Source organism: Hippopotamus amphibius, chromosome 2 (assembly GCF_030028045.1).
Source record: "Hippopotamus amphibius kiboko isolate mHipAmp2 chromosome 2, mHipAmp2.hap2, whole genome shotgun sequence".
NCBI classification, from domain to species: Eukaryota; Metazoa; Chordata; class Mammalia; order Artiodactyla; family Hippopotamidae; genus Hippopotamus; species Hippopotamus amphibius.
Genome location: NC_080187.1, coordinates 64,733,111 through 64,750,717, shown reverse-complemented (window position 1 = coordinate 64,750,717; position 17,607 = coordinate 64,733,111). Strand labels below are relative to the sequence as shown.

The 17,607-nt window shown below is 33.9% G+C and overlaps 3 protein-coding genes across 3 annotated transcripts in view; 1 reads left to right on the top strand and 2 right to left on the bottom strand.

Annotated features, from left to right (window-relative positions):
• The window catches only part of ZNF510 (zinc finger protein 510), a 77,221-nt gene extending 74,174 nt beyond the window's left edge, over positions 1–3,047 (bottom strand). Inside the window, exon 1 of the mRNA XM_057724981.1 lies at positions 2,998–3,047. The gene's annotated coding sequence lies outside the window, so the exon portion shown is untranslated. The remainder of the gene's footprint in view (positions 1–2,997) is intronic.
• The window catches only part of ZNF782 (zinc finger protein 782), a 47,120-nt gene that overhangs the window by 5,354 nt on the left and 24,159 nt on the right, over positions 1–17,607 (bottom strand). Inside the window, exon 5 of the mRNA XM_057724977.1 lies at positions 2,998–3,093. Coding sequence (XP_057580960.1) covers positions 2,998–3,093 — 96 coding nt within the window. The remainder of the gene's footprint in view (positions 1–2,997; positions 3,094–17,607) is intronic.
• On the top strand, positions 5,200–5,559 carry LOC130846629 (NTF2-related export protein 2-like). The gene has a single exon (XM_057724990.1). It carries the CDS (start codon positions 5,215–5,217, stop codon positions 5,557–5,559), a length of 345 nt encoding a protein of 114 aa, XP_057580973.1. The 5' UTR covers positions 5,200–5,214.

Genomic DNA, 17,607 nt, shown 5'->3' with positions numbered 1-17,607 from the left:
GATATAAGATTAAAGTGATGTAATTCAGGAAAAGAAAGTTGTATGCTAACTATATGCTCATTATGTGTTCTAGCTACCAATCCACTAGTACACACTATTTTCTGCTCTAATCTTGACAGGGTATCAGTCCTCATTAAGTGGTTCATTTCCAACAATAACTTCATACTCACATTCTTTCCCTAAATTATCCTCCATTCTAGCCTTAGAACTATTTAGAATCTAGATGCCCTTCAGGAAGGGCAAAGCTATTTTCCCAAATCTTAACAATGAAAACAGGCTTCTAATATCCTCTCACAAATTTAAGCAACATTTATTTTAAAATCTGAAAGAAGCTACTGCCTGTATCATTCATTTTAACAAGGGATACATGGAAAGCACCTGTATCTATGACTCATGATTATTAAAGGAAATAACCATCACCGAAGTCAGGAGGCATTGTAAATTGATGGCAAATCCATAGTTAAATGAGCAGCATTTTTTCTTTCTTGGTTGTACCTAAAATAACAGTTCACCTTAGCACCTAATATATGTTTATGCAGCTTTGCTCACCTTTCCAAAATAAAACCCTCACTGTGATAGTCTTTGCATTCCTCTGTAATATAAATTTAGTGGTCCATAAAAAGCTCCGTGTCTAAGAATTACGTAGAGAGTTCTTTCACTAATATAAGGGCTCAGATCCAATAACAACCTACATCAGATGATTCAAAAACCCCAGAAATTTGACTTGGGCACTTACATTTGTGGATAGTGTTTTCTGAGTGAATCAATATGAAATACCTCTCTCCACCTGACTTTGGAGTCAGCCTACAATGTTATTAAAAAATATTTATCATGTGACAAATACCCAGAAAGGAAGAGTGAAAGAGAGACCATTCTTTTTGGGAGATTATAATCCAGGTGAGGAAAGGAGCTCATTCAGTAACTGTATGCTATATGGCACAGAATCTTTTTCTTTTGACACACCCATCAAATGGGTTAAGAGTTTACAAAAGTAAGAGATAAAATATAGGCTAAAGTATTCCAAAATTATATTATAGAAGTAGGAATCTGAGCCAAAACTTAAAATGAATAATAGTGCTTTCTTCCCTTTTTCTAGCTGAGATAAGCTATTTTATTTGCTTTTATTTCAAGAACCACCTTTTGGCTTTATAATTATGTCTTATAACTATAATGTTTTATCTTTATTATATCTTTTGCTTTGCTTAGTTTTCTTTTAAAACTTTATTGCTTTTATTTTATTACTATTTTTTATTGGAATATAATTGCTTTACAATGTTGTGTTAATTTCTGCCACACAGCGAAGTGAATCAGCCATACGCATACACATCTCCTCCCTCTTGGGCCTCCCTCTTCCCCCATCCCACTCAACTAGGTCATCACAGAGCACTGAGTTGAGCGCCTTGTGCTATACAGCAGGTTCCCACTAGCTTTCTATTTTACACATGTCGTGTATTTATGTCAAACCTAATCTCCCAATTCACCCCACCCTCCCCTTCCCCCCCAGTTTCCTCTAAGCACTGCTTCATCTATAGTGCAAAGGGTCTAATACACATGTTTCATTAAAAAATAATTTCTTGATATTGTACAGTTTTAACTTTGATAAAATAGATTTTTAAAGATATATATCCATTATTAATTTTAAGACAGAGGGATTTAAAATTTTCTCATATTGTTTGCAATTTATAGTGTTATTTAACAATAATATCTTTACTTTGTAGAATTTGCCTAAAACTTTTACATTTTGTCAATGTCCCAACATCATTTAAAAGGAGGTTTATTCTTTGTTTTCAGAATAGTTATGTAGTGTGTTTGCATAGCTTTGTTTTCAGAACATAATAAATTCATTTTATAAAATATGCTATTTATAATTTCTAGACCAGAGGTTGGTAAACTTTTTCTGTAAAAGGCCAGAGTAAATGTTTTAGGCTTTGCTGGTTATGCAGGCTGTATCGCAACTATTCAACTCTGCCTTGTAGCTTAAATACGTAAACGAATAGATATTGCTGTGTTCCAATAAATGTTTCTTTACCAAAACAAGCAGTAGGCAGGATATGACCTGTGGGCCATAGTTGCCAAGCACTATTCTAGAGTCCACAGGCTGTGGAATGAAATCAGAAAAGCACATTAAGGTTGTCTATATCTAATGTGTTCTGATTTCTCCTTATAACTCTTGCAGTTTTTTGTTTTATGAATCTTGATGATAATCTATTTGGTGTACTAGTATTTTAAACTTTTATGTATCCTTTAAAAATTATCTTCTTTACCATTATCAGAATGTCCTTTTTCTCATCTGTTTTTGACCTAAATTGAACTTTGAGATAAATAACACTGAGTTGTTTTTATGTTCATAGGCTTAACAATTCATGACTGTATTTTCAAACTTTCTAAATTATTTTTATAGGTGTATCTCTTTGATACAATATGATAGCATTTTCTCTTCATAGGTGTATTTAATCCATTTACATTGGCAGTTGATATATCAGATATGTTTGTCTTACTCTGTATTATGTAGTGTATTTGCATAGCTTTTGTGCAGAAAATGTTTAATACAGCAGGCCTGAGACTGCTACCCTTAGAAAGGTCTGCTTACAAGGTTAGCCCTTAGCTGGCATCTGGGAACTTAGATTTCGAGATGGTTCCCAAGATTCCCAGAACTGCTAAAGGGACTCAATGTGCCTAAACTATTTGTACAAACAATATATTTATGCTGAACGCCTAGTTTCCATCTGAAAGCCTAGAATTTTGAAACATGCTAGACAGAGGGTGCCTATGTGAGCAGCCCCCAGTAAAAACTCTGGGCACCTCATCTCAAATGAACTTTTCAGATAGATATTTCACACATGTTGTCACATATGGTTTTCTCTTGACTTTGCCCCATGTACCTACCAATGGCCTCTAATAGGAGAGTGCTAAAAAACATTTCAAACTGCTCACTTCAAGCTGATCACTTTGGATCTAATTTTCTTAGATGCCTTCTGCCAGTATTCAATAACTCACCTGGGGAACTTCTGTTTACAAATTCTTTCTCTAATAGCCATGGATCTTCTCCTTGCTCCAACATGAAGATCAGTTCTGGTTTTGTAAAGCAGTACCCTGTAAATGGGAAATACTTTAGCACTTGAGTTAGCTGCATACGTTTCACTGTTTCTCAATGTGAAGAAAGGTATAGCTTCAGAAGTAGCACATTGCGGGTGCTTGCTAGAATTTTGGGGGGCAGGGGGAAATGATAGCAAAAAACACTTTCTTATACTCATAAAGGATCACTCTCCTTAAACTCTTAAGTCACAAGCATAAATAATATTAAGTTCTAAAATGGTCAATGTCTGTGCTTCAAATGAGATTTCATAAGGACCAATTTCATATCTGGCCATAACAGAGTAAAAAGAACTGATTTACCCCATCATATCAGACATCTAAAAAAAACCATACAAACTAAATGAAATGGGTTTTAGACTTCAGAAAAGAGGCAGTACAGACAGGGATACTTGAGAACAAAGAAACAAATGAGGTGAGCCCTGTGATTATCACAGCTTATTGCTTAGAGAATTTTCAACCCATAACACAAAAAGAGGCCACCAAAACAGAGCCTGGCTGACTCAGTAAGTTAAGGCAACAGAACTGCATTTTAAGGAAGTCATGACAGCTAGGATTTGTAAGATAAAATACAAGAGACAAAAGAGACAGAGTCTTTCTCTATCTGATCTACAGAAGGATCTTCTGAGTAATAATTTTTGAAAGTGTAAGGAAGACACTTGATGTTGGGGAAAAGACCAGTGAAAAAGAGCAGGCTGAAGTGTCACCAAAGCACGTACAGAGGTAGGAAACTTCTGTTTCTGCTAGTCAGGGTTGAAAACTTCCTAACCCATGGCCAATTGGGTCGAATAACTAGAAGGGTATTTATTGCCTTGGTAGAGGAGCCAAATTAGTCCAAGAGTAAAGTGAACTCTGAATCCAGTAAAACAAACTTTAAAGCAAATCTTGAAAGGATCAAATTTCTTCCACATAATTTAACTACCTCCCAGAAAAGGCCCCAAAGATTGAAAATAATACAACAAAACTAGCACCTAACAATATAAAATCCATAACATCTAGCCCTCAATAAAAAATTACTAGGTATGAATAAAAGGGATATATGACTGTAATCAAGGAGGAAAATCCATCAGTAAGCCAGAGAGTAAGAAATGACACATATAAAATTAATAATCAAGGCTATCAAAACAGTAAATATACTCCATATGTTCAAGAATATGAGAAAGAGAATTTATAAAAAAAAAAGTTCCTAACTGAAATTCTAAGTATGAAAAATATCTGAAATGAGAAAACAAACCAAATAAACAAACAAAAAAACACTGGATAGGATTAATAATAGTATATATATGCCACATAAGGAAGGCTAAATAACATAAGGCAGATAGATACTTTAAGGTACAGAAATAAAAACTATGAAAGAAGAAACCCACAGTGAATAAAGACTAGAAAATAATAAACAGGGTTATCTCTGTGACCTGTGAGATAAAGTTTTCTAACATGTAATTAGCCTTTCAAAAGGAAAAAAGGAGGATGGAGAAAATAACAGGCAAAGGTTCAGTTTTCGAAGATGTATATAAACCCATGGATTCAAGAAGCTAAATGAATGCCAAGGAGAAGAAATATGAAGAAAACCAGACCAAGGTACATTATAATTAAATTGCTAAAATCACTGATAAAGAGAAAATGTTGAATAGACAAAGACATAATATTTACAGAGAAAAAAAAATGAATGTCCACTTCTTATCAGAATTTATACAAGCCAGAGACTATGAAGTGACAATTTTAAAGTGCTGAAAGAAAAAAGTCAACCTAGAACTTTATATTTGGCAAATATAAGGCATTTTCAAGCAAACAAAAATGAAAGAATTTATCATCAACTGACATGTTAAAGGAAAGTTAATTCTCTAAAAGAAATTCTTCACACAGAATAAAAATGCTATCAGGTGGAAATCTGGATTAATATATAGAAAAAAAAAGAGCACCATAACCTGGAAACAGGAGGATAAACATAAAACTTGATTTTCAGAACTCTTTTTAAATAACAGTAAATTATCTTTTAAAACAACAATAATGTACTGTAGGAAATGAGAACTAGCAAGAGTTGGGAATGTTGGGGATTTTAAACCTTATATAGATCAGGCATGCAGAGCTGCTGAGGAATTTGTCAATATTTACTATGAGACAATGGACAGAAGAGGACGGGCACTAACCAGGCTGCATCTGGACAAGGCCACTTTAACATGGAATGGAAATGTTGTCACAGGGCTGGAAGCCCTAATTAATTTTTTTGAGATGTTGCTTTCTAGTGAATTCCAGCTCAGTATGTTAGATTGCAAGCCAGTTCATGAGCAAGCTACTCAGGCCCAGACTACAGTTCTTGTTGTGACCAGTGAAACTATGAAGTTTGATGGAAACAAACAACACTACTTCAACAAGAATTTCCTGCTGACTGCTCAGCCTACTCCTAATAAAATCATGTGGAAGACTACAAGTGACTGCTTCTGTTTTCAAGATTGGGCTAGTAGTTAAAGAGGGCAGAAGTCCATTCTCTTTTGGTCCATTAGCTCCAGCAACAGAAATTTATGTGAAATAATTCAATTCATTGTGGAAGCACTAAAAACTAGGATGTGCTGAAACTAAATTTCTTTAATATTTTTTTATTACTAGCAGCTGCCAGTTTGGATTGTTGCCCTTAAAAGCTTTAATGCTAGTTTTCTACATGCCTTATAAATATGTTTCACTAATGACATTCTTACAGTAACATTAACCCCATGATCTCTGTACTAACATATTCACCATGAGCCCAGCATGTTGCAAAAATGAAACCCTTTTATAGTACTATCTGTAGGATATCAGCACAACATAACTCTCTGGGAGGAAGTGGAATGTTTTTTGTTATTAGGTTAATTTTGTAGTACAATATGTACCCATTTTTGGTAAACACTGGTAATACAGTTTTAATATAAGGCTTTTTCAAATCAGTTCAATGAACACATTACCAATTTAGGTTTACATAACTACTCTGACATACTAGAATCGCATGCAGAGATGTTCAGCAGTCTTTTTATGTTAAGAAATGTGGGTTTTTTATGTTGGCATGTTTCCTTATGAAGTCAATTAATCTACGAAAGAAGTGTAAAATGTTCTGAATTGATACCTGAGTTTGGATACACTCAGTGGCATAAAGCAAAACTTCTTAAAAACATTTTTCTTGGCAGCACCAGGTCTATATCTTTAGGTAGTGAATGGTAGTAGGACTAATAGCTTTAATGGGAGAATGAAGAGTGAGAAATGTAGAGATCCAAGGTTGGCCAAAAGTAAGAAGGGGTACCAAATGGTACACTTTTGGTACGTGTTTTCTACCTTCTAAAAATGTAGCCTAATTTTAGGATTTAAGTCATTAAGGTAGTAAGTATCCTTACCAAATGGTCATAAATGTCACTTTTGTTCTAAGAATTACTTTTAAAGGTTTTTCCAATTCACCTCATACTTATCACCAACAAATGCCTCAATTTACTGAAGAACTTATGGGGGTAAAATGTCAGCAGTAAGCCTGGCCCTGCAGCAGAGTCTGACAGGAAAGCTGGAAACAAAGCCATTGCTTTCTCTTTGCAGCCCTTAACTTCTAAGTCTTCCATGTGAATTTCAGACCAGAAGTCTCCTATATACTATCCACACCCAAAGCAAGTGATTTGTTCCCTGTGTTTACATTGTTAACTGCATGAACTTTTTAATACTTAAGTTAAAATTATTTAATCTCATGATTTGTTCTTCCAGATGGCACTGGAGCAAACATATCTGTTATAAAACACGTTCCTGTTATATGGCTAACACTTCGTCTTTTTAGAGAAAATAGAGAACTGCAGATCTTCGTAAGCTCATAAATGTCAAAAGAACCAACTGATTCATTTTATGTGTCAACATCTAAAGAGAAAGAAATCTAGCTTTGGTTTTTGGTTAAACTTAAAATGTCTTTCCATTTTTGAATTTACTGTTTTCCTGTTTTTACACCAGATGTGCCAGATTTGTTTCTACATTGCAACTCAAAGTTAATGTTTCTTGTCACTTAATTTGAAAATCAGTGATTCATTTACTCTTGTCCCAAACTACACATTACATTTCTGATATTTTTTTAAGCTCTTTATTAGAATATAATTGCTTTATACTGTTGTACCAGTTTTTGCTGTACAACAAAGTGAATCAGCTGTATTATACATATATCCCCATATCCCCTCCCTCCAACTCCCTCCTACCCTCCCTATCCCAGCCCTCTAAGTCATCACCCATCATCCAGTTGATCTCCCTGTGTTATGCAGCAGCTTCCCACTAGCTATCTATTCTACATTTGGTAGTGTAGAGAAGTCAATGCCGCTCTCAAACTTTGTCCCAGCTTCCCCTTTGTGCCCCCCCAATATATTAACAAAATAGAATTAAGTAGGAGAAGGGGATGGAACTAAATTTAGACCACACCTTCTTGAGGTATTGACTAAAACTTACACATTATATTTTACTCAAAGCGAGTTTATTCTAATTTTGGATTGGCTTTTTAAAACTACAGCTTTAGCAGCAACAATGAGATTGCCCAAATACTGCCCTTTCCCTTGCGGAGAACAGTCTCAAGTAAAAGCTGCCTATAACTAGCAATAACTGAATTGAGTGGTTGTATACTCTTCATGAACTGAATGTTTTAAGACATATATGAATTGCTTTTTCCAAACTAAGTATAACTTTTAAATGGCTGGAACTACTCTTATACGGACTAGACTGTTTTTGACATGCACATATTTTTGTAACTTGAAAAAAATAAAATTTGCCTTGTAATAAAAAAAAGTACTGTGACAATATGATAACAATAACAGCACAACAGAAAGTAAAAAAATGCAAATTATTGTAAGATTCCTAAAATATATATGACAAATTAGTATTTGAAGGTAGACCATAAGTTAAAGATGTGTATTGTAAGTGCTAAATGAACCTCATAAGCAAAGAAAAGAGGCACACCTAACAAACCATAATATAGATGTAATGAAATCATTAAAAATAGTTAATCCAAAAAAGCAGCAAAAGTAGAAAAAAGGAACAAAAACTGGAAAAATAGTTCATAAATAACAAATTAGTATATTTAAACCCAACCATATCAATAACATTAAACATAAATGGTCTAATCTTTGCAATTAAAAGGCAGAGATTAACAGATCGGATAGAAAAGCAAGCCTCTAATATATTATAGCTACAAGAAATTCACTCTAAATATAAAGGCACAGATAAGTTATAAGTAAAATGAACAAAAAAGATACCATACAAACAAAAAAAAAGAAAGTCTGAGTGACTATATTAATATCAAAGCAAAATAAAAAAGAAAGGCATATTATCTGGGGTAAAGAGAAATATTGCACAATGATAAAGGGAATAATTCATCAAGAGAACAAAACAATCCTGTTTCTCCTTTTTATAACAATATTTCAAAATATGCAGAGCAAATCTTGATACAACTGAAAGAATAACCAAATCCACGATTATAGCTGGACTGTAACAGCACTTTCTCAATAATTCCTAGAATAGATGAAAAATAAATAACAAAATACAAGACCTGAATAATACTATTTACCAACATGACTTAATTCCCATCTATTTCTATATAACCACTTATCTGTGGTTAAAAATAACCCAAGTACATACTATGAACAATAAGATCACTTCATAAATATTCAGACTGTTTCTCCTTATGAGTGAGGTCATCATTCTCTTATTGCTTTTAACATTTTTTTCTTTGGTTGTCAGAAGTTTGAAAGTCATGGAGTTCATGGCATGGATTCCTTTGGGTTTGCCCTGTATGGAGATTGCCCAGCTGCTTGAATCTGTAGGCTTATATCTTTGGCAAATTTGGGAAAATTTCAGCCATTATTTCTTTGAAAAATTTTTTTAGCCTTTCCTTCTGGGACTCCAAAGACACAAATGTTAGAGATTTTGTTGTAGACCCATAGTTCCCTGATGTTCAGGAATACATTATGATGATTGAGCCATTTCTATTTTTTGGTCATAAAGTTCAGTGACTCCCCCCCCTCCCCTCCCGCCCCTTCCTCTCCATTCAGCTGTGCACATGCACTGAGGTGTTTTTTTTTTTTTAAATAAATGTTTTATTTTTAGACTAGCTTTACATTCACAGAAAAGTTGCAAAGAGACAAAGGCGAATTCCTGTATAACCTGCACCCAATTTACCCTACTGTTAACATCTTACATTACTAGCAGATTTGTCATACCTATTAATATAATATTGATACTTTATTATTAAATAGAATCTATACTTTATTCAGATTTCCTTGTTTTATTAACCTAGTCATTTTTTTTTCTGTTCCACAATTCCATCCAGGATACCACATTACATTTAGTTATCATGTCTCTTTAGCCTCCTCTAGACTGTAAGTTATAATCTTTTTTGATAATCTTGACAATTTAGAGGACACTGTAAAAAGGTCCTTCAGTTTGGATTTGTCTGATGTTTTTGTCATAGTTAAAAATGGGGTTGTATTTTTGGGAGAGAGACCACAGAGGTAAAATGACTGCCATTCTTACCCCACCTTATCAAGGGTACATGACTCATCACTGCTGATAACCTGGTTGAGGTAGTGTGTGCCAGAATTCTCCAATGTAAAGTTACTCCCCACCCCCACCTCCATGCATATTGTACTCTTTATTATTTTTTTAATTTTTAATTTTTTTATTTTTGGCCATGCAGCATGCAATATCTTACTTCCCCTGGTAGGGACTGAACCTGTGCCCACTACAGTGGAAGCACAGAGTGTTAACCACTGGACCACCAGGTAAGCCCTCATATTGTACTCTTTAGAAGGAAGTCACTAGGCACAGCCCACTAAAGGGGTGGGGAATTCTGCTTCACCTCCTAGAAGGTGGAGTAACTACATAAATTATTAGGAATTCTGTGTCAGAGATTTTTCTGTTTTCTCCCATTTATTTATTTACTTACTTAACCATATATCAGTATGGACTTATAAGTAATTTATACTTTGGGTTATAAACCAACACTATATTATTTTATTGCTCAAATTGTTGCAGCTTTGCCTATGGGGAGCTCTTTCAGTTTGGCTCCTGTGTTCTTTGACATACCCCCATCATTCTATTTTTTTGGAGTATTTCCTTAAGTTCCTACTTATAGATCTATTTCATTTTCTATTTCTTTATAATTTTGCTTTGGAAGACAGTGGGTTTCTAGGAATTTGACCATTTCATCTAGGTTGTCCAATCTGCTGACATATAATTACTCACAGTATTTTCATAATGATTTTATTTCTGTGGAATTGGTAATACTGCCCCACTTTCACTTCTGATTTTAAGAATTTGAGCCTTCCTTCTTTTTTTCTTATTCAATCTAGCTAAGATTTGTGAATTTTGTTACTTTGTGAAAGAACCAACTTTTGGTTTCATTGATTTTCTCTACTATTTTTCTATTATTTATTTTATTGATCTCTTTTCCAGTCTATATTCTTCCTTCTGCTAGCTTTAGGTTTAGTTTGCCCTTCTGTCTCTAGTTCTGTAAGGTGTAAAGTTAGGTTATAGATTTGAGATCTTTTTTCTTGTTCTATATATGTGTTTACAGCTACAAATTCCCACCTTAGTATTACTTTGACCACATCCCATGAGTTTTGGTATATTGTGTTAACATTTTTACTCTCTCAAGGTACTTACCAATTTCCCTTATGATTTCTTCTTTGACACATTGGTTGTTTAAGAGCATGTTATTTTCTACATATTTATGACATTTCAATTTCTGTCTGTTAATGACTTCTTAGTTTCATTAATTGTGATTGGAACAGATACATATGATTTCTATCTTTTAAAATGTGTTAAAACTTTCTCTGTGGTCTATCCTAGAGAATGATCCAATGTGCATGTAAGAAAAAAATGTGTAGTTTACTGAACTTGGGTGGAGACTTCTATATGTCTGTTAGGTTCAGTTGGTTATGATGTTGTTCAAGTCCTTTACTTAACTTTTATCTGGTTATTTACTCCATTATTGAAAGTGGAATATTGAAGTGTTTATTACTGTAGAACTGTATGCCTCTCCCTTTAATTCTGTCAATGTTTGCTTCATGTATTTTGAGACTCTGATGTTTGGTACATATATGCTTATGCATTTTTTTTGGTGGGTTGACCTGTTTATCAGTATATAATGTCCTTTTTCGCCTCCTGTAATAGTTTCTGATTTAAAGTCTATTTTGTCTGATAATAGATTAGCCTCCCCTACTGTCTTTTGGTTGCTATTTGTATAGAATATCTTTTCCCATCTTTCCTTTTCAACCTAAATGTGTTTTTAGATCTAAATTAAGTCTCTTATAAGACAGCAGAGTTGGATCAATTTAAAAAAAAAATTCTTTCTGGCAATCTCTATCTTTTGATAGAATCCTTTTACAGTAAAAGTACTTACTGACAAGGAATGACTTACTTCACCTACTTTGCTACTGGCTTTTGGTATGTATTATAGGTTTTTTTGCCCTCGTTTCCTCCATTACTGGCACCATCTGTGTTTAGTTGATTTTTTTGTCCTGATACATTTTGATTTCCATCTCATTTCTGTTTATGTATATTCTGTAGATTCTTTTTTTATCATGGGAGTTATATACATAGCTATAACAATTTAATTTAAATTGAGGTCAACTTAACTTTAATCATTAAAAACTCTACAACACAGATGTAGAGAACAAACATATGGACACCAAGAGTGGAAAGCGGAGGATGGGTTGGGGTGGGATGAATTGGGAGATTGGAATTGCCATATATACATTATGAATAAGAAAAAAATATCAAATTGTACACTTTAAATATATGCAGTTTACTGTATGTCAATTTTATCTCAATAAAAATTCTTTAAAACAAAAAAAGACTCTACAGCTCTATCCTCTAACTTTATGTTATTGATTTCACAAATTACACCTGTATACATTGTGAGCCCAAAACACAGATTTATAATTATTTTTATGTACTGTTAAATTTTTCAGAAAATAAAAAGTGTTGCTATATACCAAAGTTAAAGTAATACTGGCTTATATATTTGTCCATGCCTTTGCCTTTACTGGAGATGCTACATGCTAGTCACCATCTAGCATCCTTTCATTACAACCTGAAGGACTCCCTTTAATATTTCTTGTAGGGCAGCTCCAGTGGTAATGAACTCTAATTTTGTTTATCTTAGCATTTCTTAATTTCTCTCTCAACTTTAAAGGACCGTCTTATGGATATAGAATTCTCACTTGACAATTCATTTCTTTCAGCACTTTACATACGTTATCCCACTGCCTTCTGGTCTCCAAAGTTTCTGGGGAGAAATAGGGTGATAATTGTATTCAGGGTCCCTTGTATGTAATGAGTCACTTCTCTTATTGCTTTCAAGATTCTCTGTATGTATTTTGACAGAGTATGTGCCTCAGTTTGGGTCTTTTGGGGCTTACACTTGGAATTCATTGAGCCTGCTAGATTTATAAATTCATGTATTTCATCAAGTTTGGAATTTTAGCCATTATTTTTTCAAAAAACTTTCCATTCCTTTCCTCTCTTCTCTTTTGGGACTCATATTTTGTATTCCTTGTCCCTCTTGATGGTATCCCACAAGTCTTTTGGTCTGTTCACTTTCCCCCATTCTTTTTCCTTTCTGATCCTCAGATTAGGTAATTTCAACTGTCCTTATCTTCTAGTTCTTTTTTCTGTCTTTCTCTCTCTTGTTGAAGTCCTATAATGAATTTTTCATTTCAGATATTATACTTTTCAACTGCAGAATTTCTGTTTGGTTCCTTTTAATTTTTTCCATCTTTTTGTTGCTATTCTAATTCTAATTTTATATTGTTTTCCTGATGCCCTTTAGCTCTTTTTCATGTTTTCTCTTAGCTCTTTGGTCCTATTTAAGACAGTTATCTTAAAGTGTTTGTCCAGCAGTTTTGACATCTGGGTCCCTTAAGAGTGGTTTTTCCTGTCAAAGAGTTTTGTTCCCTTCAATGAGCCATGTTTTCCTGTTTCTTTGTACACATTGTGATATTTTGTTGAAAATTGGGCATTTGATTATTATAACGTGGTAACTCTGAAAATCAGATTCTCCTCTTTCCCAGGGTTTGCTGATTTTATTTTTTTAACTGTTGGAGGCCGTAGTAGTCCATTTGTCTTGAGACTTTTCCAAACTATTTTTTTTGCAAAGTCAACTGCTTATAGTGTGTGATCACTGAACTCCCTGTTCCTTTAGTTTGTGTTCAACTAATATTTTGACAGATTTCCTTATTAGGAGCTAAAAGAAACCACCAAAAACAAACCACACAAAAATGAGAACCACTTCTCCCTGTCTTTGCAAATGATCTGTTCTGTGGCACTCCTTTACCACTTATCCAGGTTTGCTTTATGCAAAAAAATCAGCCTGAGGAGGAAGGTTAAGGTCTTCTCGAGTCTTTTCTGAGTATGTGTCATGTGTAGGCAAGGGAATGGCTTTCTAAATTGACCCATGTACTTGGCTGCTTTTGAATGTCCTAATTTTCAAGAGTCTTCTCCCAGCTTATCCTCAGCATCTTAGATGGTCTATTGCATATTTCCACTCATAATATCTTGCCCCAGGCATCTGTGGACTTGTTGTCTGCTTTGTGCCTTTTATGAGCAAGTCTTGCCACTTTTCCTGCCTGTATTCTGTATTATGTGAAACAGATGAGCACCTTGAGTCAGTCCTTTAGGTATCCCCCCGACAGGTCAGAACAGACATACAGAATAATTTGCAAATAAGGTATGTTCTGCTTCCTCTGGTTTGAGGGAGGACCTGGGAACTGGGAAGCCATTTGCTCGAGACTAAGACAACCATTGCACTGGACAGTGTGAGCGCAAGGATGAGTAAAAATATTAAAAAATTTTCTATGACTTTGTAGATGACTTTTTCTTGCTTGTGTGTTTGTTTAGTTGCTGTAAACCTTCATTTTTTCAGAGTTCTGACAAAGTATTTTTTGTTTCTATAGGGGAATGAGAGCTTGGAGTTTTCTAGCTCACTATTTTGTGGACATCACTCTCTGTTACTGTTAAATTTTAAGAGCTCTTTGTATATTCTGAGTACAAGTCCTGAGTACAAGTATTTGATTAGCAAATTTTCTTCCATTCTGTGGCTTATGTTTTCATTCCCTTAACAGTGTCTTTTAGAGTACAATTTTTAAATTATAATGAAGTCCAACATATCAATTTTTTTCCTTCATGGATCTTCTTTTGGTGTTGCATGTAAAAACACATCAACAAACCCAACTCACAGATTTTCTCCTCTGTTTTTGGCTTCTAGATGTTTCTGTTCTGCATTTTACACTTATGTCTATGATCCATTTTAAGTTTATTTATGGATAAGACATGAGCCTGAATTTGAGGTTGTTGTTTTTATAACATATAGACATTCAATTATTCTGGCACTATTTGATGAGAGGCTATCCATTCTCCATTGAATTGCCTTTGCACTTTTGTCAAAATTCACTTGATTATATTTGTGTGTATCTATTCGAGCTCTCCATTCTGTACCACTGAATAACAAGAGTATTCTTTCACCAATATTACATACCTTGAAATTGGGAAATATCATCCTAACTTTGTTCTTTTTCATATTTTTTCAGCTATTGCAGATCCCTTGGTTTTCCATATAAATATTAAGAGTCAGTTTATTGATAAAAACTTCCTGGAATCATGATTGAGACTGCCTTGAATCTATAGTTCAAGTTTGAGAAAACTGATTATCTTAAGTTGTCCAATCCATATATACAAAACATCTCTCCATTATTTGGATGTTCTTCGATTTCTTTCATCAGTGTCTTGTAGTTTTCTGCAAACACATCTTATATTTTGTTAATTTACCCTTAAGTACTACCCTCTTTTGTTTAGTGCAATTGTTATTGGTTTTTAAAAAAAACTTAAGTTTCAATTGTTCACTTCTAATATACAGGAAAGCAATAACTTTGCAAAAAGACCGTGGATCTTGTAAAGCTGCTATATTCACTTATTATTTCCATGAATGTTTCAGTATATTTTGGGAGGTTTCTATATAGAAAATAGCATGTGTGAATAAAGACAGTTTTATTTTTTCCTTTTCAATCTGTATACTTTCCTCCCCCTTTTCTTACCTTACTGTACTAGTTAGGAGTTCCAGCAAGACACTGAATAAGAGTGATAAGAAATTCCCTAACTTAGAGGGAAAGTGTTCTGTCTCCCACAACAAGTATGTTGCTAGTGTCAGATCTTTCATATATATGCTTTATTAGGTCATATTCTCATATTCCTAATTTTTTGAGAGTGTTCTTTTTTCTCCCATGAATGGTGTCTTAGAATGTTCAGGCTGCTATAACAAAGATGCCATAGACTGAGTGGTCTATAAACAACAAACATTTATTTCTCATAGTTCTGGAGGCTGGGAAGTCCAAGATTAAGGTGCCAGTAGATTGACTGCATGATGAGGGCCCATTTCCTGGTTCACAGATGGCTTCTTCTTGAGGTATCCTCATATAATAGGAGGGTGAGTAAGCTCTCTGGGGTCCCTTTTATAAGGGCACTAATCCCATTCATGATGGCTCTGCCCTCATGACCAAATAACCTCCCAGAGACCCCACCTTCAAATATCATCACCTTGGAGATTAGGATTTCAACATGATTTTGGGGGGACGCAGACACACAAATGCACTGTAAATTTAGTGAAATTTTTAAAATTTTTCCATTGATATGATCATACAGTATTTCTTACTGTCTGTTACTGTGACTTACATTTATTGGTTTATAAGTGTAGAACCAGTCTCGCATTTCTAGAATGAAACTCATTTGGATATATCACCCTTTTACATACTGTTGGATTTGGTTTCCTAATATTTATACAAGATTTTTAGATCTAAGTTCATGAGAAATATTAGTCTATAGTTTTTTTTTTAGTCTTCTCATTGCATATTAGAATAATACTGGACTCATGAAATGGTGGGGAATTGTTCCCTGCTCTTTACTTGCCTGGAAGAGTTTGTATAGAATTGGTATTATTTCTCAAAAGTTTGGTAGAATTCACTGGTGAAGTCATCTAGGTCTGGTTTCTTTTTTCAGATGGTTTTAAACTCCAAATTACATTTCTTTTATAAATATAGAACTATTCAGGTTAGTTATTTCATCACAAGTACATCTGGAAGTTTGTGTTTCAAGGAATTGGTCTATTTTGTCCAAATAATCAACTTTATGGGCAACAGAACTGTTTGTAGTATTCCCTTATTATACTCTTAGTAGTTCTGACTGCTCTTTCATAACTGATATTGGTAACTTGTGTTTTTCTTCTTTTCTGTTAGTCTAGCTAGAGATGAATCAATTTAGTGATCTTTTCAAAGAACTCATCTTGTTTACTTTATCTACATTCTTTTCTATTTGCAATTTCGCTGATTTCTACTCTGTTTTTCTGCTTGCTTTAGGTTTAATTTCCTTTTTCTAGTTTCCTAAGGTGGATACTTTGGTTACTGATTTTGGATCTTCTTTCCTATATGCGCAGTTAGTGCTATAAACTAACCTTTGAGTACTGCTTTAGTTGCATCTCATTTCATTTTTTTTTTCATTTAAAAAAATTCTCAAAATTTCTCTTGTGATTTCTTATTTGACCCACGTATCATTTAGAAATGTGTTGGCTAATTTCCAAATATTTTGGAATACTCCAGATGTATTTCTGTATGTGATTTCTTGTCTATTTCTGGTGTAGTCTGAGAACATATTTTTAATGTCTATACTTTAAAATTTGTTGAAGTGTGCTTTTTGGCCTAGAATCTGTTCTATTTTGGTTAACGTTTCATGTATAGTTGCGAATTAAGTGTATTCTCTTGTAGTTGGAATAGTTTATGTGTGTATGTGTATCAGTAGATCCAAATTGGTTGATAGTGCTGTTCAGGTTATCTATAACCTTACTAATTTTATGCCTTCTTGATCTATCAATACTGACAGAGCAGAGTTTAAGGCTCCAACTCTAATACTGGATTTGTCTAGTTTTTTTTCCAGTTCTATCCTGTAGTTTGAATTTGTTGCTAGATACATATGTGTTTAGGATGGTTATGTCTTCTTAGAGAACTGACCTCAGTATGCAGTGTTTCTCTATCCTTGGTAATCTTCCATGTTTTAATGTATATTTTGTCCAAAATTAATATATTTACTTCAATTTTCTTTTGGTTGGTGTTAGCATGCCATATTTTTCTCTCTTTACTTTTAAGCTATTTGAGTCTTTGTGTTTAGGGTACACCCTTGTAGCCATTCACTTTACATGAATCCATTTTATTTCTTCTCTTAGTGTATCATTTACACTTCTTTTAAAATCTTTTTAGTGGTTGCCCAGTGTTTACAATATATATTTTAAAGTAATCTATGTCCACCTTATAATAACACTATACCAATACCACTTCACATATAGTGTAGGTACCTTATAACAGTGTATTTCCTATGGTCTTTGCCATCCCTTGTGCTATGGCTGTCATTAACTTACCCATATGCTATAACCACCTTATACCTTGTTACTGTTACTGTTTTCAAGTGCATCCTGAACATTCTAAGCATTATGTG

Coding starts and splice junctions, on each gene's coding strand:
- LOC130846629 (XM_057724990.1), top strand. CDS start 5,215: ATGGACAGAAGAGGACGGGCACTAACCAGGCTGCATCTGGACAAGGCC.